Consider the following 26465-nt stretch of genomic DNA (forward strand, 5'->3'; position numbering starts at 1 on the left):
ATACTATACCACTATGCCTTTTAGTTTCATAGTTAATTCCTCCAAATGGTGCTTTCTGTCTAAGTAATGACAGTTTAAAGGATTTATTTAACCCAAACAATATTTTACTAAGTTTAATACCGTAAGTAATGAGTTGTGGTTTTAAAGATTTACTTCACAAAAAAATCCTGCTTTTGGGCCTCCACCTCAGGCCACCCTTTGGTTCTGTCCCTGCAGGAAGCACTGCTCAGTAAGGTTGGGATCCTAATAGTGGCCTTAGTAGAGGCACCTCTATGGCAGTCTGTGGCACCTCAGTGGAACTTGATAGCACTTAACTGGTAGTTGATCACACCTCAGTGGCACTCTGTGGCACTTTAATTTCATTCAGTCACACCCCAAGGCTGTCTGTGGTATTTAAGTGGCAGTCTGTGATATCTGTTATAATATGTTCTTCAAAGTCAATAGATGATTTAACTACATTTGGTTTTATACTTGCCAATTTGTGAATTTGAAATCTGCCAATTAGAATTATTAAATCAATTATGAATTCTATTTCTTTATTTTTGTGATCAAAGTAAGTTATGACACTTTCACAATCAATTTTAACATCAATTTATAATTCTTAATTTGATTCTCATCATCATCATCATCATCATCATCATCTTCATCCTCCTCCGCTGCTGCGACCCCACCTGTCGACGTCACGCTGCTGATTCAGGGCCGCGTCATCGGAGCGACGTCATTTACGCTCATAGTTTTCAGGTGAGTCTGGATGACTTCCACCTTCAGCGGGCTGCAGGTGGGAGGAGGAGGAGGAGGAGGGAAGTTACTCAACAGCGTGTACGACGATGTCTGCTCCGAAACTGTTCCGCGTAATTCCTTCAACAAGTTGGAACAGGCCGATGGAGTGAAGCCTCCCTCCCTCTCCTCCCTCCGGTGCTCCTGCCTCTGTGCGCGTCTTGACGCTGCCGCTGGTTGCTCCGCCTTCACCGCCTTGAACTGCTGAGCGGAGCCGCTGAGGAAGCAGACGGGGCGGACTGCGCTCACACACACACACACACACACAGCTGACGATGGCAGAGAACAAGATGGGCCCGAACCTCCAGGCTGGAGCCGGATTCTTAGCCAAAAGGGTCCAGAAGTCTTTGAATCGAGCTCAGGAGAAGGTGAGCCACAAAAAAGTTTTTTTTTTTGAAGTCCCATTGGGTCTATTTCACTTCTCAGCTGCGCCTACAATGGCTGTCATGAGGTTTCTAACCCATGAGACAGATTTATTCACGCTTGTTTGGTGGTTTAGAATCATTAGGGACCCAGACTTTTCCTTAGAATGACTCTCGGCAGTCTCTGGGGATAAAACAAGACATGAATGATACCTTAAAACACTGGCTAACAAGCTGTGGGGTTCAGAAGAAGCATGAAAGTGACTGAAAAGTTGAGTTTTGAAAATCAAAAAATGTCTGAATTGCTCATGAATCATGCCTTTTACAGCCACTGTTGCCTTCCCAGTAGAACCTGCACCGTTATCTTAGTTTACATGTAGTTGTAAGGGCATGAAATCAGGCCCACAGAGCTCATGATGAAGAGCCACAGCTGCCTCTCTGCACTCTCCTTAATGCACTAGACTGTAAACCACCACATCATGTGTTTTCACCTGTCTACACTGTGAAGGATTTGCCCCTTTTGGCCGTTAACCTGATGCACTACTAGAGCAGTAGCTCGGACTTTCCCTGTCTGAGCGACACAATGTTGTTCGGCGGTGTGTGCAGCTGTGTGCGGACACACAAAAACCTGCCACTTCCTGACTCTGCACTTCCCCTCGCTTGCCTGTCTCACTGAGTTTGTGGTTGACTTGTTTGATTTTCACTGCTCCACCTAAAAACAGCAGCTACGGGAGTTCGCATGTAGTCTGAAGACTCGCAGGGTTATTTTGGGGGGATTCTGAGATTTATTTTTAACTGTGGAAAATGGGATGATGAGGAAATTTTAAATTAAAGACCATGTAATGTGTCGTTCAGGTTTTCAAACATCTGCATGCATCGGATTTATACCATTATAGTGCATGGTGTTGGTGAGACACAGCAATATAAAAGCTAGAGAGTTATCTGTTGTTGTAAATCAGCTGGGGCAGTATTATATTATAGGAGAGGTGACAGGTTATTTATTTCCTCTGTAAAATGTGATGATCAGTACATATTGTGGTCCCAAATCTTTACAGTATGTCTATCTGTGTCAGTCTGAAAAATCCAATATTATTGCCTGACCGATACTAAGAGATGTTAAATCATCTGATTCAATATTTTTCTGTAGATTTTTCCTCTTTTTAAAGTGTGACCAAGATACACAGTGAGTGGGACATTTTACAGTTAAAATACAAACTGATCATTGCTCTACCAACTGTGTATCTAAATATCAAATCTGTTTCTATATTAACTCAAATCTAGTTTCGCTTCTCTGTAATGCAGTTTCTTGTTAGTAATTGACTAATCTGAAACAACATAAACCTTAAAATAGCAACCTAAAAAGTTGTGTGCTTGCTTTTCCCCAATGAATTGTCTGTTTTAATGACAGTGTTCGCCTCCTCCAGTGCAAATGTTCCACCAAAACATTTCCCCCTGCGACTATTTTGAGAGAACGCCATTGGTGCATCCTGTCCGTAGCCCCAACCAGCATAATTGTGATTGGTTTAAAGAAAGAGAAACAGCCAGAGCTTTCTACCCCTGCTATAGCAGAATGATAGTAAGGTGCAACCAGACCGTTCTACACAGTCAGTGCTACAGAATGGTCTGACTATGTTGTGAGATTACTTGTTATTTGACTTTTAGGAAACACTTATCCAATGTCACATAGCTCCCTGTGAGGAACTATGTGATGACTCAAACACCTGTAAGCAGACTTTGTTGTGCCACTCTACTGATGAAACTTACTCACTCTGACTCTGTTCTCCCAGGTCCTTCAGAAACTGGGCAAAACCATGGAAACCAAGGACGAACAGTTTGAGCTCTGTTTCCAGAACCTAAACAAACAACAGGTAATGCAGCGTGAAACCGCTTAAACATGGGAAGGTCTCCCTAGACAATCACACTCCTCTGCTCTCCCCCAGCGGGACTCTTAAAGTCAATTTAAAACTTTCCTCTAATCCACTTTTTTTATAATTACAAAGCTCGCTTTATCCTCCCTTAACCAAAAATCTCCTGCTAATTACTGCTAAGTCAGAAAACGAGAGAAAGAAAGCCCACGATGATTTGTTTTCTGTTGTTGCATCGAGATGCCGACCCACACAAGTTGAGACAATCGACTTGGCCTTGAAAACAGGAAATACTTTGAACGAGATGCGACTCTCTGTTATTTTCTTATCTATTCTGCTTAAGCAGTGCTTATTATGTCTCCCCTAGAGACCTGTGAAACAGCATTACCCCACATTGCCTCAGACGTGAGACAGGGCCTGCTCACATTTAAGAGACTGAAATACTTGAAGGTTCATACTCCTCATTCGGTTAATACTGTCTCATGCTGTAGATACCATGCTTTTAGATTCTAAACTACTTAAACTCTATGTAGTGCCAATAAAGTTGAATCTAATCTAGTAAATGAAATCAGAAAAATAGTAATTGTACTACTCTCAGGAGTTTTGCTGCTGCAGCACTACGTGTTCTGGTGTGACCGTTAACTCATGTGCTGATGTCAGCAAATTTTAAAGGATGGCTTTTTTTTTTGTATTTTAGCCTTAGAAACATGGACAGCAATGACATGCTGTAAGGGTCCGGGCTGGCTGGGAATCATGCTCGCTGTTTGAAGTCTTATGCACCACGTGGGATGCACCCCAGTCACCCCGCCATCAGGTCACACTAGTGATAGGCGCTAGATGTTGCTGCACAAAAGGAAACTGCGCAACCGTTCAACGATTTATTTCTACTTGTGCTCCACTAAGTTTCAACAGTCATTATTATCTCTTAGCAAAGTGGCCACCGCCGCCTCTGTTGGGCAAACGTTTTAAGCCCACTTTTAACTCACTCAAAGCTCATTCAGCGTTCAAACTCAACAACACGTTAGAGAGAAGCTGCAACAGGAAGGAAGTCTATGCACTGACAAGACACGCTTGCTTTCACTTCGCTGCCGTCGCCACATCAAATGTTGTGATTCGTGTTGAATTTTAACTCAACTTTGTGGCCAGACGGTTAGGTGTTATGATCATACGCGGATAGATCCAGAAAAAGTTACGCTGCAGATATGAGCAGCCTGCAGTCCAACAGAAGCACACTGATGTAATCATTTTATGTTGTTAAGGAAATGATAACGCACAAGATCACAGCTGCAGATACTGTTACCGAGTGACACGGAGTTTAACTAAACTTCTTCTTTGCTTCTGCTTCAGCTCGACGGAGGCAGGTTGTTTAAAGACGTCAGAGCCTACTATGCAGCGGTGAAAGGTTGGTATTGAGAAGATATACAACATATTCAGGCACACAGCACTGACACAACGCTGCTGTTTGTTCAGGAGAGCTGGAGAAAATTAGGGAAGTGAATTTCTTCTATTCTTGGACCCTGTGTCAACTTTTGCAATTCTGTCTGCGTTGCCAGGTTGTACGAGAACAAATAAAAATCCTCCAGTGGAAAAACAGCAGACGCAGCACTGCTTATGTGGTTCATGAGCAAGTAACCATTGTGTTTCTGTTGTTGTCAGCTTATTGCTCCTGCATTGTGAGCTCCAATCAGGAAGCCGGTGTTGTTCTGACCTTTTTCGTTGTGGGTGTAGCAGCAGCGCCGCAAACCCTAAAAACAATACCAACCACAGTGCTGTGTGCGCCTGCAGAAGCTCGATGATGAATTGATCCTTATGGAGTCTTGATTACATTTTAAGATTTTCTTTTTTCGTCCTCCTCCGCTTTCCTCTTCCTGTTCCACAGCCATGCACGAGACTTCCAAGAGGCTCTCCCAGACGTTGCGAGAAATTTACGAACCGGATTGGAACGGAGTGGAGGACCTCGCTGTTATTACAGAAGTATGATTGTGTTAAGTTTTTTGCAAATATGTGCTTTAACCACATTGTGAGAGCCACATGTTTGATAAAATGTGGTCAATTTCCAACCACATCAACTGTGCATTTTTAATGAAGGTAAATCGGGGTCATCATGGAAACCTTCCAGACTGGAGTTAGTCAACAGGCGTACTATACACATATGGTACAAATATTAAAGCTGCATTACTCTTTGTTACTAAACCGTTGGTGGCAGAACAAAGAGCTGACCATCACACGTGTTTGAGATATTATCACAAATGAAGTTCACTGGGCTAATCTTAGTAAACAGATGTTCAAGTATGATAATCAATCTCTGTTTTGGTCTGTCTGTAATAATTCATTTCTATATCTTTTGCTGCTCATTACTCTTAAGTTGATTAGCAGCAAATTTTTGCTTAATTTTGAACAAGTGCTTTTCTGGAGTTTATCATCATTATCAGCTTTTGGGCTGTAAATAACTGTCTGCAGCTGCTGGTAACACAGTTAATAATGGCACCAAAGCAAAAATCGCTGCCTGTGAAACCAAAACAATGAGCTGAAAGATGGCAAAATGGCAGAATCTTGTGGTAATGCTATGTGGGTTTGTCACTGTGACTGACCCTTTTCTCATTGCACAAATTAATTTTTTATCCCAATATTTTAATTCAAATATATCCATCCATCCATCCATCCATCCATCCATCCATCCATCCATCATGAATAATCATTCTAGAGATTTCCCTCTCGATATCCTAGAGTGATTTCACATGTTTCGCCGTAAAACATTCAAACTTTGATAAATGATGAACTGTCATGAAATATGTATGCATTAACCTGCATTCATGGTAAATGTAACAGTTAAGATCTTGATTTAAGTTGACCCTAAAGTTGCTCACCAGACTTACATTTAACCCGTAAAACGTCATCTCTCTATATAAAAGTTACATTTTAAGAGTTTATCTCCATGGAAATAATCCCTTCTTGCTCTGTAATGTCTTCGATGTACATGTTGCTTGCCTTCAGAATGGGCAGATTCATGAAGTCCCTGCCTCTCTCTGCCCACCACTTGCTAGAGCTCGCATACACCAGCTCATATACAGCTGCTCAAATAATGTAGAACTACTTAATGCTACACAATGGCAAGTTGTAATATTGGAGTAATTCGAACATGTTGAAAGCTGAGGCCAATTCTGAAAAAGAGTGACGATACAGAAAGCCCCAACCTGCAAGGGACAGGATTGGTTCTTTAGATTTATTACATATGAAACCTCAGAAGTCTGAAGCTGTGTTTTTGAGACTGTCATTAGCACACTGCAGTTTCAAGATGGAAATGCTCAGCCATGACGCTGACTGCTTATTTCACTCATGATGTATCTTCCAGCATATAAAAGCTATGTAAAAAACCCGTATTTTTTTTTACATGAGGGGTCTTTGTTGGTCAGTTTATGTAATTTAGGTCAGTGAAACTTTTCTTATTGTGAAACAGCATTCATATTTATATACTTCCTTGTGGGACAGTCCCCGGCCGAAACAATGTTTGTGGCTTGGATAATGTTTTCCAGGAGTCAAAAACCCCTTTTCCAGATGCACTGACTGCAATTGTGTCTTTTAGAGTGAAGACTTGCTCTGGAACGACTATGAGGAGAAACTAAGTGACCAGATAGTTCGCACCATGGAGAACTATACAAGCCAGTTCCCTGAAGTCAAGGTAACCTGAAGGCTTCCAAATTCAAACCAGTTTCTGCAAAGCTGAATGTCTGTTTTAGACGCTCAAAGGCCACCACACTGATTTTCTTTTCCCGTCTTTCAGGAACGAGTAGCTAAGCGCGGCCGCAAACTGGTGGACTACGATTCAGCACGACATCACCTGGAGGCTCTGCAGAGTGCCAAGAAAAAGGATGAAGCCAAAATAGCTAAGGTAGGAACTATCAAAGTACACAGAAGTATGCATTAGTAGCTGATATATGTGCTTTTAAAGTTCTTTCAAATCATCTCCAACAGGCAGAAGAGGAGTTCAACAAATCCCAGAATGTCTTTGAAGAAATAAATAACGAGCTGAGAGAGGAGCTGCCTGTTCTCTACCAGAGGTACGGTTGAGCACATAAATTAGTGGGATTTCAGTGGAACTAGATGAATAAATGTGTAGGTATTCCAGATTAACAAGATGCTCATGGACTATGCGGAACATAGAATAAGTGAGAGGTTTGTTGGAATGTGTAGGGCTGCAACTAACAATTGTTTTCATCCATTATTTTCTCAATCTGTCAGGTGTTTAGTTTATGAAATCCTAAAGAAAACGAAGTAGTGAACAAACTACATTCACAATTTCTCAGTCGAACAAAAATGTAATGTATAATTTATCCAGAAAACTAGGTTTTTGCACTACTTAGTGTTTTAGTGTTTATTATTTTGAGGCCTTTTTTTTTTGCCTGTGTTAGAAAAACAATGGAGACAATGTCTGCATAAGACAACATAACTCAACTTGAACTTGTGTCATGTGGATGAGCTGAGTGTCAAACTGCTTTCTTTGTCCCTGCAGTCGGATAGGTTGCTACGTGACCGTCTTCCAAAACATATCCAACCTCAGAGACGTCTTCTATAAAGAAATGAGCGTGGTAAGATTACACGATGTATTTAATGGTGTAAAAAAATTCTTAGAACTGCATCTTTAAATACTATCGACTGTCGCCTGTGTGCTTATGTTGCACTTTGCATTACAGCTGAATCATGAGCTGTACAATGTGATGAAGAAACTGGAGACTCAGCACTCGGGCAAAAATTTCATCATCAAGGGTCTGAACAGGTAAAGTGTTATGTCGCAAACATGACCTCATTTTTGTGGTTCCCAACAAGAAATGGCTTGACTTGTATTGACACACGCTGCCAAAAGCGGTGCAGTTAGGTTTGATTTAAACAATGCCTCATTCTTCCTGTACAGTGTTGCAATTCAAAGCTGTTTTGTTTGGTTGCTCTGGAGTAATACAAAGAAGTTGTGGAAAGAGATGAACTTGTTTTTTCCACTAAGAACTTCTAACAAAGACGTCAATGAAATGATTGAGCCCAACTAGAAGAGGTGATAAGTCAATGGATTGTGGTGATAACTCAAGTGGAATGTTGTTTTCATTTAGTATCTTATCATTAGTTTGTTCTATTTAAAAGCAGAAAAGTACCGATTGTGATTTTTGTAAAGAGCACTCTGAGCATGGATAAGACTAAGAACAGATTGACATGCATGATCAAGGTAAAGAGAACAAGACTGCTGCCTGATGTTCATCTGACCACAATTACACATATTATTAGAACATTTCAGGACCATGCAACTGTAGTCTGACCCACTGGATGTGGATTGCACATATAAGCCTGCTATTAGCTGCACATTTCACGCAGCTTTTCTCCTTCCTTTCCTCTATGTACCAGTTTGTCAAAATCCACAGTACCATGATAAACAACAACAACCTCTGGGAAGCAAGCTACATGCTAAAAATGTCAAGTTTTGCCAAATGTTTGGATCATGCAATAAAGCAGCTCTGCTTTTTGTTTTTGGTGGATAATCCATTTTAATAACCGCACCCCAATTCCTGCAGGCAAATGTTTCACTAAAACAGTTGACAATAGACTGATGGTGTTCTAAACTCCTGTGTCTGATTTAAAGTAATACAAAGCAATGAAACTGCAGCCAGCCTCTTTGGACATGAGCAAAAGAAGGAAAGCTGATCCCAACTGTACAGAAGTTTGAATGATAGAGAACTCAAAACTCACACAAGCTGACCAGTGTCTGAAGGAAAAAAAAGAAGCTTTCAACTTCCCCTCCCAACAGTGTACCATGGAGGAGGCCAAGTTGTGCTATGAGGCTGTTTTGTTGTAGCAAGCACAGGTTGCCTTGACACTGTGGAGGGAACAGTGAAATCAGAAGATTATGGAGGCCTCTAGAGCAAAACAACTCATTTTATCAGAGAGGCCTCTCTCAGTTAGAGGTCATGGCTCCTCCAACATGGAAATGAAACCACATCTAAAACCACAAACAGTGGATGAACAGAAAGAGTAGAGCCGTTCTGTTATGATCTGCTGTGAGAGCTCATCTTAGTCTAAGTCAGGGGTGCCCAATCCTGGTCCTCGAGAGCCCCTATCCAGCATGTTTTAGATGTTTCCCTCTTCCAACACACCTGATTCACATGATCAGGATCGTTATCAGACTTCTGCAGAGCTTGATGATGAGCTGATCATTTGATTCAGGTGTGTTGGAAGAGAGAAACATCTAAAACATGCTGGATAGGGGCTCTCGAGGACCAGGATTGGGCACCCCTGGTCTAAGTGAACCTCTTTGAAAAGAAGCGAAAAGAAGCACAAAATCAACTTGTGTGCTAATGGAGAGTCAAACCACTCGCTAAGATGTGCAGAAATTCTCATGAAAAGCCGTTTGTTGAATATGAAAAGCAATATATCTGCTCTATTAAATGTGGAATATACAGTGGTGGGTGCCAGTTAGTTCTGTCGGTTTCAAGTTGTTTCACAGAAAATTGTGTTTGTGTGTTTTTATTTTTTATTAGAATTGTACCCAGACTTTTAGCCAAATCAGTCCCATATGCTGGAGTATTACTAAAAACTAAGTCAGAGATAATGAAAGTACTTTTATTCCTCCAGTGCCACAACAAGCAAGTCAAAGAAGAGGAAGTCCCTGGTTATCTCCAATCCCATCCCCTGCAACACAGCTTTCCCCGCCGACCACGTCTCCATCCATTCCAATGGAAAAGACGCTGCGCCCTCGTCCCCTGTCCAACGGACTCAAAGCATCTCTGAAGAAAGCAACCCGCCAGAAGAGAGCAGTGCCGCATCTAAGAGTGTCAGCTCATCAGATTCTGACCTCAGCTCCGTCGGCACCAACACACCCAAGAGGCAGTCGGTGTGTGACAACGAGGGCAGTGACGGGAGCAGCGAAAGTCGAGGTCCAGAGGAAGCAGCGGCTGCAGCTGAGGAAGAAGCAGAGCTCGCTACAAACCAGTCGGATGACTCGGGGGTGGGAGTGCTGAAGTCAGAGGCTGCAAGTCAGGAAGCAAGTAGTCCGTCTGATTCTGGAGATAGCAACGCCCCACAGAGTCCTGAACAAGATGCTGTGAATGATTCACCATCAGAGGAGGCCAAGACCAAACCTCCACCGGTTCCAGCCCCTCGCCGATCTTTCCGGTCCACAGAAAGACCTTTACTTGCTGATCAGAAAGAGGGGATGGAGGAAACATCTTCAAATCCTGAGTCAGAAGAAGACTCCAGTTCCCACAATCCACCAGGCTTTCTATATAAGGTACACAACAATGCTTTCAAGCAGCTACAGGTGATGTTTTGAAAATGACAGCATTAAAACAGTATATTGATGAACCTGCACAAAATTATTAGCTGAGTTTGCACCTCCTTTTATCCCACTGTTTAGCTATGTGGCCACAGCTTTATTATTTTGGTTCACACTCACCACTCCTATTACCTAAATGCTGCTCTCAGCTGCAGCAGATGACTGTTTTCAGCAAAAAAAAAGTTCTAAAATTCACCAAACAAAGCCTCCTCAGCAGTCATTTTATTTAATCTAAACCCAAACAGAAACATACAACCAGCCCCCTGCTTTTCTTTTGTATGCTAAGCTAAACAGATTCTCTTTGCAGCTTTGTTGAGCAAAGAGAGACGTTTTCTTTATGATGCTTCTACGTCTGCAGACTTGAACTAGAACAGATTTTTGAACACTACTGATTTCAATTAAGTGTATTTTAAATACTACAGAGTAATAAAAAAGCAAACTTTAGCTAGAATTAATGTATATATTACACTGAAAAACAGCACAATACAGCTATATTAATATGTTTGTTGTTTTGATATAGTCATCTTAATAACAAGGCTCTGTATACAGAGATTCATTACTTTCTCTATGGATGTTATTTGTACATAATCTTTGACAATGTGATAGAATACACTAAATAAAAAGAATGAAAGATTTTAATGTAATAAGACAAAGTTAAAGAAAATCATCATTTTATAGGTCAATGACACTAATGGACAGATATCAGATTTCAAGGACAGACTTTACACTTAATCCACAATTATTATTATTTTATTTGGAATCTGATTGTATTAGAGTTAAAGTTGGTTAGATCAAACTCAAAATTCATGCAATATGAATATTCAGAAATCCCCTTTCCTTTATTCCTGTATTTCACCATGTATCATGAGTGTGATGTCTGTGTGGATGCTGTTGTGACCTTGTCTGTCTGTCAGTTGTGCTGCTGCCCGTCTTGTCCAGGACGCTTTTGAAAAAGATTTTTAATCTTAATGAGCTTTCTCCTGGTTAAATAAGGGTTGAATAAAAAAATTCAAATAAATAAATAACTATGCTTTCAGAATAGAAATTGTAGAAAAATGAGACACACATTGTTTTCTTTACTTTGCTTTTGCACAGAGCGGAGTTGTTTCTGAACCACAGCAAATAAACAGCTCTGAGTTACATTATAAGGTTTGATTCAGCCAAATTGCAAAAAAAAAAAAGATAAATAAATAAATAAATACATTATTATTTAAATAATGCAGATTGCTTTATTTTTAATGTGTTAAAGTTTTGAGATACTCATTTCTGCATTTGTTCAGAAACACGTTTTGTAATAAAGAAATAGTTCCTAAAGTGTTTCTACACGTCGTGTTTCTGAACAAATCTTGATTATCAGAGATGATCTGCTTTAGAGAAACAAGTTTTGTTGAATTGTTTGAGTGTCATTTTTTTTAAAAATCTGCAACCACCAATAAAATGTTTTACCTGTGTTGGGTTGGAAGAGATCTCACAAATCATGTCACAACCTGTAAGAATATATTTATAACATTTGTGTGAACTCACTCTTTAGAGCAAAGACTTTAAAGGGAATTGAGCTGCTCAGTATGAAGTTTGCATTAATGCAACCTGTGCTTTACACCAGGGGGTGGCGCTAGAGAGCCATGCAGCGTCTGACGAAGGCCTGCTGCAGTTTGAACAGGGAGACGTCATCCTGGTGCTCGCCAGCACACTAGAGGTTTGTGTGTGTGTGTGTGTGTACTTGTAAAGCATATCTCACTTCCCGTGATTACACACATCCTGTGACCTCGATGTGTCGTTAAAACCAGCAGTTTGGAGGCATTCGCTGTTGAGGCCCTTCATGTGCAGCCTGCAGCTGATGTGCTTTTCATGACAAGTGATGATTTTTTTATTTTTCCTCTTGGCAAAAATGTGTCACAGAGATCTGCACTGCAGATAAAACGATTCTGACAGCAGGAAACGTCAAGTGGAGGTCTCAGCAGAACACGAGTGGACGTTCCACAGCCGTCACACGTGGTTAGGATTAGGACGAGCGTTAACGGTCCGCTCGTGTTCTGCAGAGGTTCTTATTCTGATGTTCTAAGCTCAGGAGGCATGTTCACCAAACATCCTGAGGCTAAAGGTAGCTCCCAACTGGCTGAGTTAGAAGAAACACCCAAAAAAGAAAAAAGTTTGCGTGACCCCTGACTTTAATACTGCCACGTTTTTTCCCTCAACGTGTTTCACAAAACATTTCAGAACTAAAAGGAGCTCCAACATGGCTCCAGATACATACCAGTGCAACCTTGTACCTCAGTTTCTACACACAACAGTTATTATTAAACCATTATGTAAATGATTGTACATAAAGGTTCCATGTTCTGTACAGAAGCTGAGAAACGCAGACTGAGCTGCAAAAATCTCAGTTTTTACTTTAACTGTGCAGAAGAGTTGATTTAAGTTTATGGTCACTTGGAGAATGCAGTTAATGAGGCTGTTGAACTTTATGCAACTGTGCAGAGAGGTGTTACTGATATTTAGCCTACCCATAGACAAAATAATAGAAACACCAGTCATGGCTTTGTACACTTAATAACACACTTTTAGCTAATTGTCCATAAATGTTATTTTTGAGGTTTCTCATAGACATGCAGGTTTGTTCTGCTGGAAAATGTGAAGCAGGCATTTTGTAACAATCCAAATGTATCGCCACTTCCGTGTTGATTCAGCTCCAGATAAATACACAAAGAAATACAAATAGACTGTCCTGAGTGGCGCTATGTACCACCGACTGCTTTACAACCTTTTCACCGGGTTATTGTTTTAAAAATCTGCATGTAGGATGATTCTTTGTTATCCTCTCGGCAGTCTGGTGGTGCTTTACTTCACATGAGTATTTCCACTTTAATCAGAGATATCATGAATAGCCTATTAGTCTTAAAAGGAGGGTTACAGTTACCGTTGATACTCTGCAGTGCACGTCATGCTGCTTGAGTCGACTACATGTAATCTGGTTTTCCATGTGTGCTCAAATAGTGCACGTTTATCCTCCAGAATTAACTCACATGAAGTATTGCTGATGTTTTTGATGATGTTGTGCACATCTGGCGTTAAATTACTGACCTTCAACAAGGCCAGAAGAAAAAATTAGGAAGGCACAGAGATTTCTGTTTTAATTTTTACTACAATCCTTAACTTCTCTGTGTATCTAGTTCATTTTCATGCCCTTATGTATTGTTTATTGATTTATTTCACACTTGCTGACACAGACTAGTTGTTGCAGGCCTATGTGTGTGTGAAGCAATTCAGAAATATGATGTCATCCATAGCAACAGGTCAGTGCTTTCCCTTCTCTTAGCTTAGCTCTGTAAAAGGAGGAAAATCCTTCTAAGTTACATTTATTATGCTTCCTAATGAGATCAAAAACTTTGTGAATATGGATCCAGATGTTTCTTTATCTGCCAGATCAGAAAAATCACACCGCAAGTGAATTCTAACAGTCATTCACAAAGTATCTGATTAGCGGGTGGGGCTCGCGTCCTTAAGATCTTACATGTGTTTACTGTTTGTGTCTCGCAGCAGGAAGGCGTGGTGACGGGGATCAGGGAGGAGAGCTGGAACCAGCACCGGGATCTAGAAAATCACTCGGGGACCTTCTCGGAAAAGCTCATCCAGCCCGTTCAGGAAGAATGAGCCAATAGTCACTCCTCGGTCTGTCACACGTTGTTTCTTCTGACATGCAGTTAGGGTGACTCACACACACACACACACACACACACACACACATACACACACACACACACACACACATAGAGGAAGTGAACACACATGTTTTGGGCGCAGAAGCTGAACAAACAAATGAGCACAAGTCCCACGTGTTACGATGTCGCAACTTGTGGAACAAATGCTTTTGAGCTGCAGGACATTTTGTAAGAGATGTTTGGAAATTCTACAGTATTTTTTTTGTTCTTTTTTTTGTGTGTATGTTTTTAAAATCCCTCCATTAGACACTGTGAAACAAAAAAAAATCTTTTTAAGCTGATATTATAATCGTGTGTAAAATTTCCTAATAAAGTTCAAAATAAACGAAGATGTCGTTCTGGTGTAACATTTTATTATAGTAACCTTTCATATGATGGCATTTTATCAGCTGGTGGGACAAATTTCCCATTCTGAGAGATGTCAGTGGGATTTGCATTTTGTAAATAAAGGAAATCGTTGCTGCAAGCCTGCAGATAAACAGCCAGAGCTTGGGAAAGAGCCACAATGATTCACTCGAAAGGAATGTGAAAATATTGTCAAGACCTGGAAACTGAGACACAATGACTGATTGACTGTGAGAAGTTTATAGCAGAGGGATCTGTCTGGCATTAAAACTTAGGTAGCTGGGACTTACTTCCTCTGGTTTGACAGTCCTACTGTGTGGAGCTAAAGTGAATATCGATACTCAAAACAGTCCTGACCCCTTAGCAACTCTGCACAGGTGAAGAGGTGGTCCGCTTGGATGAAATCTGCAGTGCTCGTTCTGAATCCAAGGTTTGACTGGCACTTGGAGTCTTTTTTTTCCAGCACTCGAATGAAACTTCCTCAGGGAGGATGAGCAGTGTGATACCCTGATAATTGAAAGATGCCCTCTGGTGCCCCTTTATGAACATGGGAACCATCACCCCGGTCTGCCACTCCACATTCACTGTCCTCAAGTTAAGACAGCACAAAATTGTCCAGAGTCTTTAGCATTTCAGGGTGGCTATACTTTCTTGCTGTATTCTAACTTAGCATGCCAACATGCTCACACTGACTCTAAATCCATCCATTATCTATACACCGCTTAATCCTCATTAGGCTCATGAGGGGCTGGGGTCTATCCCAGCTGACTTAGGTCGAAGGTCACCAGTCTATCACAGGGCTACACTTAGAGACAGACAACCAAGCACACTCACATTCACACCTACGGACAATTTAGAATCACCAATTAACCTCAACATGTTTTTGGACTGTGTGGGAGGAAGCCGGAGAACCCAGAGAGAACCCACGCTGCACGGGGAGAACATGCAAACTCCACGCAGAAAGATCCTGGGTGTCCTCACCAGGACATGAACCGACGACCTTCTTGCTGCGAGGCAACAGTGCTAACCACTGCGCCAGCCCCATTCCACATTTATATTTTGTATTTATAGTTTTTTTTTCTTTCATTCTCTAATAACAAGGGAATGAAAAAGTGGTGTCTGGTATCAACGCCACTATCTGCTAACACAATCCCTCAGTGGAATGTGTCTATTATATAGAAAGTATTGAAGGAATGAATGAAGGAATCATTGAAGACACAGCCTATGATGTTGCTAACGTGCACACTAATGTTAAGTTAATGTCTTGCCATCTTTACCATCATAGTGTGGCATGTAACATACCTCATACACCAGTATTTTATTAAAGTGTATATACACTTTGGTCATGATAATAGTGCCAGATGAAGGGATCAGCCAAGTGATGAGAGTTCATCCTGTTAGCAACATGAACATCTGGATCAGCCACAATTCATCCAATAGTTGTTCAGACTTTTCAGTCAAAGCAACAAAACATGAAGTGGTGTCACCTGATTAAAGGAAAATTGCAGAAAGTTCATTTTCAGGGCAATGTGGACAGAACCAAGACACTGACTGACATCTGGATAGCATGGGATAGCTTCTGATTAGATCTGTACGTTTATCACCCTGACAGTGCAGACATAGTGGGAGGAATTATTTGTTTGTGTGATTAAGTGGAGCTTTTGAAACCTGTGGGCGTTGTGATAAGAACCACAAAAAGGTGATAAACGAACCTTTGCTCACGCTATAGCAGATGTTGTAATTCCCATTTTGTCAGATTACTTTAAGGTCTTCTTATTTCACGAAAAGTGTTGAAAAACTGCTGATTGAGAAAAACGACTACCTTGAAGAGAAATTATAATCGAGCTTTTCTAAAGTTAAGAATAACATTTTCCTTATTTCTCATCGATGAATTTCAGTGTTAATGTGACTTTGTGCCAGCCATGACTTCATGACTTCAAGTGATTGATCAGGTTCTGCAAAGAGCTTGAAGGTGGAAATAAATATTGGAACAGACGCACGTTTGGACTGTTCCAGATGAGATTATGCTGCTGCGTGTCTCTATCAGAGTCTCTATTGTTGGAGTAATCCTCATTCTACACCATTCCTGCTTAATGAAGTCACTGTGAATAATACTTCCTGGACTTGTATCAGACTCCTTTTCTCCCCCTGATTCATTTAAGAGCAATTCTTCATTTTAAGTGATAGTTATTTCATGAGTCTCTTATAAAATAACAGATTGCTACTTTAAGTGGTTCACAACTTACACAACATCTGATTTACTGCTTTTGTTTCTGCCAATAAAAGACAGAAAGCATTTCGTTCTCTGAAACGTTTCAGTAAACACACTACTGAGGTACTTAGCACACCTAATAACTCTTAATGTGTTTCATTTTGAAGTGCTTATAGCATAGTTTCCACTTAGTTTAGGCCTTTAAATTTACTTCATATCAAACACAGGATAATGAAGTACTTTTTTGTTTTTGTTTTTTACTCCGTCTTCACCTTCTTTAAATATATTGTCCTCTTAGTTTCAGCCTCTCCTCCTGTCGCACTAAAGCTCTACCACTGACTTGCAGGAAAATCTGACTTTACTGTTGATTGCAATATTTTTTCAGGCAACCTGTGGGAATAAACGGGATCAGGACCCGGGCAACCGCACTCCCAAGTCTCCCTTGTCGATAAAAATCCAGCAGTAACCAAGATTGTTATTAATAGAGCTGCTACGCCACTGAGAGGTTAATGTTGAAAAGCGATATTCACAGTGGAAGTCTCCGGGCTCGGCTCCAATGTGAATATAATGCATTGTTGCTTGTCTGTTTCTGAATGAGGGGCCTTCATCTCGGTTCGAGAGCATCTCAGAGGCCTGTTTCTTCTCGGCTGGCCTCGTGCTGCTCTGCTTGTTTGCAGTGTGAGTTTTCCTTGTTGCCCCTCTGAGGAAACAGCGTGTAGGTTACACCGGGCTAACTGCTGTATCAGCTCGGGTCCATTAAGAAGTAGTGTTGTGATGACAAGGCGTATGATAGATAAACTCGGATAAGGTTCCCTGGAGAGCTATGGAGTTTCACCCAACTGCTCGGTCACATTCCTCCCTCTTCATTCCAGATTAGGTTGATAGACACGAGATGCTAGATGATCAGCTTTTACACCTCTGAGTCTCATTCATAAACACTGAAAGTTGTGCAAACATAGACGTATAAACAGTTTATCTATTCCTGCGCAATGCACTGAATCACTACGCCACGCCACATGGAAAATAACTTACATTCTGACATCGATCATACACAGAGACAGGAAAAAGATTGCAAAAATATGAACCGTTCACGTGACAGACTCTGAGTGAACAAAGCACCGTCGGTGGAAATGATGTGAGGAAATCTTTAATCTGTATTTCTTCCTGTAAAAATATTTCTTTTCCTCAGGAAGATAAGAGGTCAGACTCAGCTACAGAAATAACATCCTCGGAGGTGCTGAGGGAGTTTGCTGCTCGGTGACACGTCAGGGTTGATGCTTGTGACGCAAATTACGCACCTACAACCAATACCTGATGAGAAAAATGTGTCAAACTGCAATGTGATAATGTTTTATTTATGTTATTTATTTTAGAGTTAGACGAGCATGTGCGCTCTGTTGCAGCAAAGCCATGCTGACAGTTAATGCAGGAATAAAATAGAAGACAATGTACAGGTTCAGTGAAAACACTCACAAGCAGAAGTCACAGAGGGGCTAAAAGTGTTTATTTTTAGGCAGCATTGCCAAATCAGTAAGGCTGAGATGCAAGATGGCAATCAGATGATTTGACAAGGAATGGCAGCCAACTGAATATTACACAATGCAAAAGAGATTGTTGTAATCATCGTCTAAGTTCTACAGTTTTATTTGTTGCTGTGCACAAAGTGCAAGGTGGATAGGTGGTTAGTACTGTCGCCTTGCAGCTAGAAGAAGGTCGGCGGTTCGTGAGGACACCCGGGATCTTTCTGCGTGGAGTTTGCATGTTCTCCCCGTGCAGCGTGGGTTCTCTCCGGGTTCTCCGGCTTCCTCCCACACAGTCCAAAAACATGTTGAGGTTAATTGGTGATTCTAAATTGTCCGTAGGTGTGAATGTGAGTGTGCTTGGTTGTCTGTCTCTAAGTGTAGCCCTGTGATAGACTGGTGACCTGTCCAGGGTGTCCACTGCCTTCACCCTAAGTCAGCTGGGATAGACTCCAGCCCCCCATGACCCTAGTGAGGATTAAGCGGTGTATAGATAATGGATGGATGGATGGATGGACAGATGTACACAAAGTTTCAGCCACAGTTCATAGACTTGTATGGGTTATTTAAATACAAATTTCTCATCATGTAATACTGTATACCTTGTAATCTTGAAAACAGAATCACTTCTGTCATTTTATTGTGATCTAATGTAAGATTGTGCTTCTTGCAGGGCATCAAAGGGAGCATTTTAGATTCTGTAATTGAACAAAATCAGCAATATAAAACAGTATTGTCTGGGTAAAGATGAATTTTACAGTATGACACAGAAGAGATAATATTACTCACTTGAACAAGGCCCACAATGGATCCAGTAGCAAAGCCTTCATAACCGCCAACAATGTGACAGAGGTTGCTACTAGCGATGAGCCTACAGGGAATTTTTTTTTAACTTGAATTTGTAGCTTAGTTCAGTTTTACAGATCTTTATAGTAAATTTCAGCTCATTCTTTAGTCGGTTGCTCCATAAATCAACTGCTTTGGTCCATTAATACTGCTGTCGGAGTGCATTCCAGCTGCAGGAGGCAGCTGTTTTTAGGGATAAATCTCTAGAAGGCAACTGCACACAACTTGCTCGGCACCAAACACCGGACACTTGAAGTAGCAGCTAAAGATTCAGGTAAATTGTCAGTTAGTGAAGCTCAGACTTCAGACCAGACAAGATATAATAGTGTTTAGTCATTTTGCTGCCTGCTGCTGGAACCAGCTCCTGCTAGAACTTAGATTTACTCGAGCCAACTGTGAGCTAAAGACCTAAAGTCCTTTTTGTTTCAGTTTGATCTTAGCTTCCTGTACTTTAATTAAACATTTCTGCACTTTTATTCCATTAATTTCAATTATTTTATTTTCATTTCAGTTCACACTTCATCTTTTGCTTTTTTATTTTTCTCATCTTTTGTCTCTTTCTGCATTTTTAGTCAATTACTTTTAATTGTGCTATCATTTTTTTTTTTTTTTTACAGTTTGTTCAACTTGTCTGCTTTAATTCAAGCAATTCAGCAAAACACATTGAATAACGTGTATCATAAGACTCTAGATAAATAAACTTGCATGTGTCAGAAGTGCAAAAACATTTTGGACATCACTTATCAGGGTATGTAGTATTAAAATCCACTCACTTTTCCAAAAAACAAAAAACAAATCCTGCCCAAATGGTGCTTTAATCCAACATTCACTCTCCTTTAGCTCTAGTTTGGTCTCCACCAACACTATGTTAATCATCTATTTGCTCCATCTGTCTGTCAGCCATTTGGTTCTGAACTAAATTTGGTTTAGAGTTGTTTTTTTGTTTTTACTGAGAACAAGAAAGATGGCAGTGCTGATAAAACCATACCAGTGACCTAAAGATTGAAAGTACCACTGGGCTGAGAGAAGCTGCCAAGTCACATGGTAGTCCTCTCCCTTCAAACCTAATCATTTGATCCACTGCTTCCGTCGTTTGTGCTTCTTTGTTCATCCACGTTTCCATCACTGCTCATGCTTGCTGTGCAACTACCAGCAAATACTGTAATCATAACTATATCGCAAAAGTATTTCGTCTGGGAAAATTCCATTGAATCTACTTTGGTTTGGTGGTCTTTGCGTCATACATCTAAAGTGTGACACCCCACTGATGTAGTTCTACAGAAATACTCAGTAAAAAAATCCCCCAAAACTCCCACATTAGCAGCCATGTTGTTGTTTTAATTGTGGTAATTCTGTGGCTTCCCGGGTGTGTAGGTGGGTGTTGTGCTTGCGTGTTTGTGCGGCGCCCTTTCCTTCGTTGCACAGCGCTCCAGACGACATGCAGACACTCCCAGTAAACGTGGGTTATGTCTCTTATCACCTCTGCTCTGACACGGTGCAGACAGTCCTTGGTGCGTGGGGGGAAGCAGGAGGGTTGCAGCTAATTTTGGCTGTGAAAAGACATAAATAATATCCCCCCGCGTGGCTGGCAAGTTGACCAGTGGAAAATGGAACCTTTTAAACTTTACAAGCACCCACATAGCAAAATAATTGCAGAAATGCTGAAGAAGGTGTTTCGGTGTGCTTCTATTCTCAGGCCTTTCCAATTAGCCAGCACAGCAGGTCTTTGAGCTTTTGCAGTTTCAGTGTGGCTCAGAATATACACTTTGTTTTTTTTCCATAGTCTCGAGCCAAATCAAAGATCACCCATGTTCACCTTTTTTTGTTTTTCTACTTTGGAAATTAGAATAAAAAACACAGTCCACACTGTGGCACAGAGTATGTAATATCACTTCCTGTCTCAAGGTTTTCAAATCTGATTGTTCTTTCTTTGATATGATCATTGTCTTTGTCTTGTGGGCCAATGTTCACCATGAAGTTAATTTGGAGAACCATCACGGCACAGAGGGATCATACCCATCTCCACAAGACACAGTTCTGACCTCTCCTCTGCTCGTTTTCTTCTCATGGTTGTACGAGACAGATGTTTTGCTGAAGACATTGTGTCCCACTGAACAAAATAATGGTGTCTCAAAAATCCGTGTGTGTACATGTTTTTACACCTTTGCATGTATTAATTTACTTTAATGCTGCATTACTTATTCCATCATTATTTGCATCAACATCAACAGGATGTAAACACATCACTGACATACAGTTACTTAAAATAGGTGAATATGCCAGCAAACAGTCACCTATTTATACATCCAGCTGAGACAGAGCAATATTAGCATTAGTGTTAGCACTGAAAGCTTGGAAAACTGATATTCACTCTTGCTTTATCTAGAAACTGAATATGTATTTACCCACCAAATGTACCAAAAATTAGCTAAATGCTTGTGGATGCTGAAAAGGTGACATACAATAGGTTTATAAGACCTTTTTCCTGAACAGCTGCTGGAAACAAAGCTGATGAGAGCAGCGAGAGGGAACCCAACAGTGTCGTGCTGGGTAGTAAAACTGAAACACTGGGCAAAAACATGCTAAAACATTTAGAGCTAATGGGGGCTGCAATTTGCTGGAGGATCTTTTCTTTCACACATAAGAATTCAAACCATTCTGAATATCAAAACACTGATTTGTGCCTTAATTTGATTATATCCTTAAATTCACAACAACTGTTTTCCAGATTGTATCAGGGTTCTTTTGTTACAGAACAATGAGCGGTTTTAGTGTCTTCCATGGAAAATGTGTTTGAATTAGTATCAAGTTTAGTTTCCGTTGACCAACCAAGTCACGAATCCCCGAGATTCTCTCAAGCATCCCGTACACCAACACACAATATGATTTAACCAGAGCTGCTCATGCATGTTTCATATTTACTGATGCACGAAGCTCAGTTTGAACATTTTTCTTTGGAAAAACTTTTACAAAGTCAACACAACGGGTCTTCAGCGTTGATCATTGTGACAGAATTTTATCATAGTGGTTAAATAATTAGGGTTTCTTCTGAAAGATATGAAAAAGGTTACAATAATACATTAATTATGTTTAAAAATATGTGATATTGAAGCTCTAAAATTTTTTAAAAAATCCACTTTATGGCGAAAAACATTTGTTTGACTCATCTTTATGTTGCGAATAAGCCGCATATGTAAAATCAACAGATATTCTATAAAATAACAGAATGACGACAGCCAGCAAGAAGAGCCAGCGCTGACCAAATCGTCAAACCAGCTGATCATTACAAGCTTACGAAGAAAACGCAGTACGACTCCACCAAGAACCACAAAGGAAGAGGCAGAAAACTGTGGTCACCACAGTCTAATAATTATTTCCAAAGCTGTATCTCTGTAGGTACATTTAATGAATGTAGAAAATATGGCAGCCTGGCCCAAAGGAAAAAAAAATCTTTTATGAGCTAATAAAAGGACTTAATGTAAGTGATTTGTGCTATAAGTTATTTATTCTCCCTGAGCATAGACCTGCTCTGCACATAATAATCTAAAGTGGCAGTATGAGTCAAATAACAACACAGAGTTCATTTAATAGTCTATCATTATATTTAAGCGTAATTTTCTTGTTGTGATGAGCCGTCTTATGGCTTTATGTTATGTGAATATGGCCTCGTGGTTTGTGAATGCGACTAAATACTGTTTCTTAAAAATCTGCATTTGTTTATGTCAAGTTTTAGCATTTTTTAAGTTTATGCCAATAAAGATCAAATAGAGGTCATGGATTGTTTTAGTGCCTTTAAAGTCAGATAATTTATATTACAGCATGGTAACTTATTTCTCTGATTAAAGCCAGCTTTTCATTTCACATCCATGATCCTTATTTATTCTGAATCATCTACACCTATCCTATATGGAGGGTTGAGATAAAGGTTTTGATTGGGGGAGATTCTTGTAATCATGTGATTTATTGGTGTTACTCTGATTGGACTGGTTTTATAGTGAGCTCTATAATACATCCAGTCTCGTGCTATTTAAATGTGTTGGTGGAATGCGCTGCAGGATAAACTAACATCTAGCACATTATTACATCAGCTGCTATACGAGGGGAATTAACTGACATATTATCAGTTTCTACGAACCACAGTTTACTGCCTCTGTTTCATGTGAGAATGTGTTTTTACGGAGTGAAAACTTTCTTTGTCCAAGTTCCTGTTGCCTTTGGCAGGTAACACATTGTGACTCACTATTACTAATCTGGGGCCCTCGTCTCCTATAGCCCGCACACACACATATAACCATGAGGAGACCCACAAATAATCCTGTACTATATGCCTGCCTGCCTGCCTGTCAGTCTGCTATTACAGCGTGAAGTTCATTTCCAACAGAGTGATGAGAGACAGAGCTGAAGATGGATGTCTGTGGGCTTTCCCAGTTTAGTCATACTGCATTGTCTTGACTTGTAAAGTATGTTAGAAGGAAACCATCAGTTTTTCACAGTAAGCATTTTGTCGTTTGCTTTGCTGAACATACGGGTTTCAACCTATTTTCTGATGTTTACTCACAGTTCAGTGAACATCTGTATCAGCTGTATTAGCTGTAAAAAAAAAAGGTCCCTGTTGTACTCTTTCCATATGGAGATGACTATCGCTGTAAAATCTTAAAGCAGCTATAATCAGTAGTATAATGACAGTGTACAAAATGACAAGGTGAAAGGGAATCGCTTGTAGTGACAAACCCACAGATAATAAACTAAATCTGCAGCTCCCTTTGACTTCATGGAACATAATACTGGACTTCAGCTCATTATTTAATAACTATAGTAGTGTGGAAGATGGTATGGCTCCTGTTTTATTTGCGTCAAGACGTAATTTAAGATTTGTAGGGGCATCTTGCAGTGCATTCAGCAAAAACAGCAACACAATATAAAGCAGTGTCATCTGCATATAAGTGAATTTATGATTTGGCTCAGAAGAGATCATGTAGTTTATATAGCACACACAGCAGGGTCCAAAATAGATCCCTGTGGCAAAATATAAAACAAATTTTGCTAATATTTTTCACTTGACTATTTCTTTTCCTCTGCTTAGTAATATGCTTAAATTCAGCAGGTCATCTCATCCGATCTGAGGTTGTAGTCGTAGGCGATTTCCGTGGCCTCCCTTGGTGGCTTCAAGTTGCCACATTCGATATCATGCTTTTCCATCAGAATGATTCCAACTCTAGAACTAGTTCCATTAGTAATGAAAGAAGGAGTCTGAATGCCATCGCAGACCTTTTTTAAAAGTTTTCCTTTTCAATAAGAAACATCCACTGCTAAAGTCGTCACAATTCCAGCTATTTTGTGGTTCCCAAAACAATAAACTGTTTGGATTCTAAATGTCTTTTTTTGTTGTTCTTATTGGTAACAAAATAATAATTTACAAGGAAAGGTAATTCTAAAATTAACCTATAATATAAATGGCACAATCTGTCAGCGCAGCCTCGCCAAAAATCAAAATCTCTACTCCTTATATATGTTGCGCAATTCACGCCTTCACCACTTCAGCCCTACCATCACACAGCATAGGGACCTTCTCTATAGTCTGCATGCAAACAAAACCACAAACAACATCACTGTGTAAACTACAAACTCAGTGGCATTTCTAAATGTCTACACATGACCTAACCACTCACCATCTCTACTGAATGATGCAAAAGAAACGGAAACAAAACCCTCCACTTGGTCTGGCCCAGTGATGTCACCCTGACCCCACCAATACCATAAATTCAGGAAGTGCTGGGTGGTCCACTCCCCCAACACTAGTCCTGCATGGTGAGTCAGAACAAAGGAACAAACAATTAAACCACCTGTAACTTCATAAAAGACAACAAAAGCTAATTAATGAGTTTGCTAGAATCCCACATATGATGGATGTAAACTCTAACATATGAACACAAACAAGCCCAGGATAGTTTGTGCTGCAATGTTATACGAGCAAATTAAAGCAAAATACACAAAAAGAAAACAATATTTTGTAATGTGTCGCATGAAAGTATCAAGGGGCAAGTTGTGAAGGAAAAAAAGACAGTTCCCATCCACGTTGTCACAAGTAGAAACACTTTGAATGGTTCAAAATTAAGTTCAGGAACAAGAACACAACCGGTTCTGCTACACCTGCCAAGTGGACCAGGATTGGCTTTCAGACTAGAGGTGATGCCATACCTCCTGCTCAAAGGCAACTTTAGGTGAGTTCAGAGCAACTTTCAGCAGTCTTGTGTCTACAGCAAGATGTTTCACCATTTAATACCCAAGTCTGACTTTCCAGAATTAAAATTACAGATATCAACAATGTAATTGTGACTAGTTGTAGTTATACTGTGACGAGGCTGATTTTTTTTTAAAATTCAGGATGCCTGTTATGTCATCAATAGCTGTGGAATTTTATTTTTTTTTTTATGACTGCTGGGCATGACATTGCCAATGCAAGGCTTCCCATTCCCAGCAAAGAATTTTGACCGTGTTAGCAGAAGTAATGGTGGCTGCTGTGGTGGACAGGATTACTAGAAAACATTGAGAAATGAAAGCGTCTATTAGCAAAGAGTTTGTGGTGAACAAGAGCTTTGTTTATTGGAGACTTGTGGTTGAAACTGAATACAACTTTGGCCTCAGGCTGCTCTGATGTGGCAGTAAAAATGGATCATCATATATGGTTATGGTTGCAGTGTTTGTGTGAAAATGTCTGCCTGTGCCTTTTACTTGCTGTTGTTTCTGAGTTTGAGATATCGGCAACATAATCCTGACTAGATCAACTTTTATTCAAGACATCTACAAAGGATTGAACTGAATTAACGATATCTTGAACTACAATTAGTTTTTTTTGGTTCCTTCCACAGTTGCAAACTGTTTGCTCAAAGGGAATCCAAGGGGAACTTTGGATTGTTGGCTTGTCGCTTTAGACTTTGTAAGGTCGTCACCTTACTGTGTAAAGTGCTGTGAGATAACAAATGCTGTGAAAATTAAATTAAATTATGATAATGAGCTGTAGATACATGAAATTGTGATTGCAACTAGTCGGAATGCGGTTGCAGATATCTGCAGTGTAAATTGCAGATTCCTATAAAGAGAAACCTCACAAACATGAATGCTGGAAGTGACATAATTTGTTCGAACAATGACAATGTGCATATATCAGAAATTTTCTTCTTGACTGAGGAACTGAATCATAGATAGATAGATAGATAGATAGATAGATAGATAGATAGATAGATAGATAGATAGATAGATTAAACCTTTATTGATCCCACAGTGGGGACATTTTCAGTGTTACAGCAGCAGATAGGAGAAAAAAAAAAAACAGTATAAGGGAAAAGCGCAGCACACAATGCACATATATAAATAGATACTTTCTCCCTCTAGAAAAAGTTTAAGTATTTACAGAAAGATTTCTGTGAAATTGAAGTGTCCTTATTTACATTATTACAGTTAGTGGGGGAACTGAACTACTGGGAGCAGATTGAACAGTCTGTATGTG

The 26465-nt window shown here is 40.2% G+C and overlaps 1 protein-coding gene across 1 annotated transcript; it reads left to right on the forward strand.

Moving 5' to 3' along the window:
- The first annotated feature begins 1010 nt into the window (after positions 1 to 1010).
- Positions 1011 to 14366, forward strand: bin2b (bridging integrator 2b). The gene is made up of 12 exons (XM_008294029.1): positions 1011 to 1145; positions 2927 to 3007; positions 4352 to 4406; positions 4884 to 4978; positions 6588 to 6683; positions 6786 to 6893; positions 6977 to 7062; positions 7515 to 7590; positions 7696 to 7778; positions 9617 to 10271; positions 11920 to 12012; positions 13854 to 14366. Exons 1-12 carry the CDS (start codon positions 1053 to 1055, stop codon positions 13965 to 13967), a joined length of 1635 nt encoding a protein of 544 aa, XP_008292251.1. The 5' UTR covers positions 1011 to 1052; the 3' UTR covers positions 13968 to 14366.
- The last annotated feature ends 12099 nt before the right edge of the window (positions 14367 to 26465 follow it).

This window comes from Stegastes partitus, unplaced genomic scaffold, assembly GCF_000690725.1.
Source record: "Stegastes partitus isolate 25-593 unplaced genomic scaffold, Stegastes_partitus-1.0.2 Scaffold931, whole genome shotgun sequence".
NCBI classification, from domain to species: domain Eukaryota; kingdom Metazoa; phylum Chordata; class Actinopteri; family Pomacentridae; genus Stegastes; species Stegastes partitus.

Coding starts and splice junctions, on each gene's coding strand:
- bin2b (XM_008294029.1), top strand. CDS start 1,053: ATGGCAGAGAACAAGATGGGCCCGAACCTCCAGGCTGGAGCCGGATTC. Junction 4,407..4,883: donor CTACTATGCAGCGGTGAAAG/GTTGGTATTGAG, acceptor CCTGTTCCACAG/CCATGCACGAGACTTCCAAG. Junction 7,591..7,695: donor TCTATAAAGAAATGAGCGTG/GTAAGATTACAC, acceptor TTTGCATTACAG/CTGAATCATGAGCTGTACAA.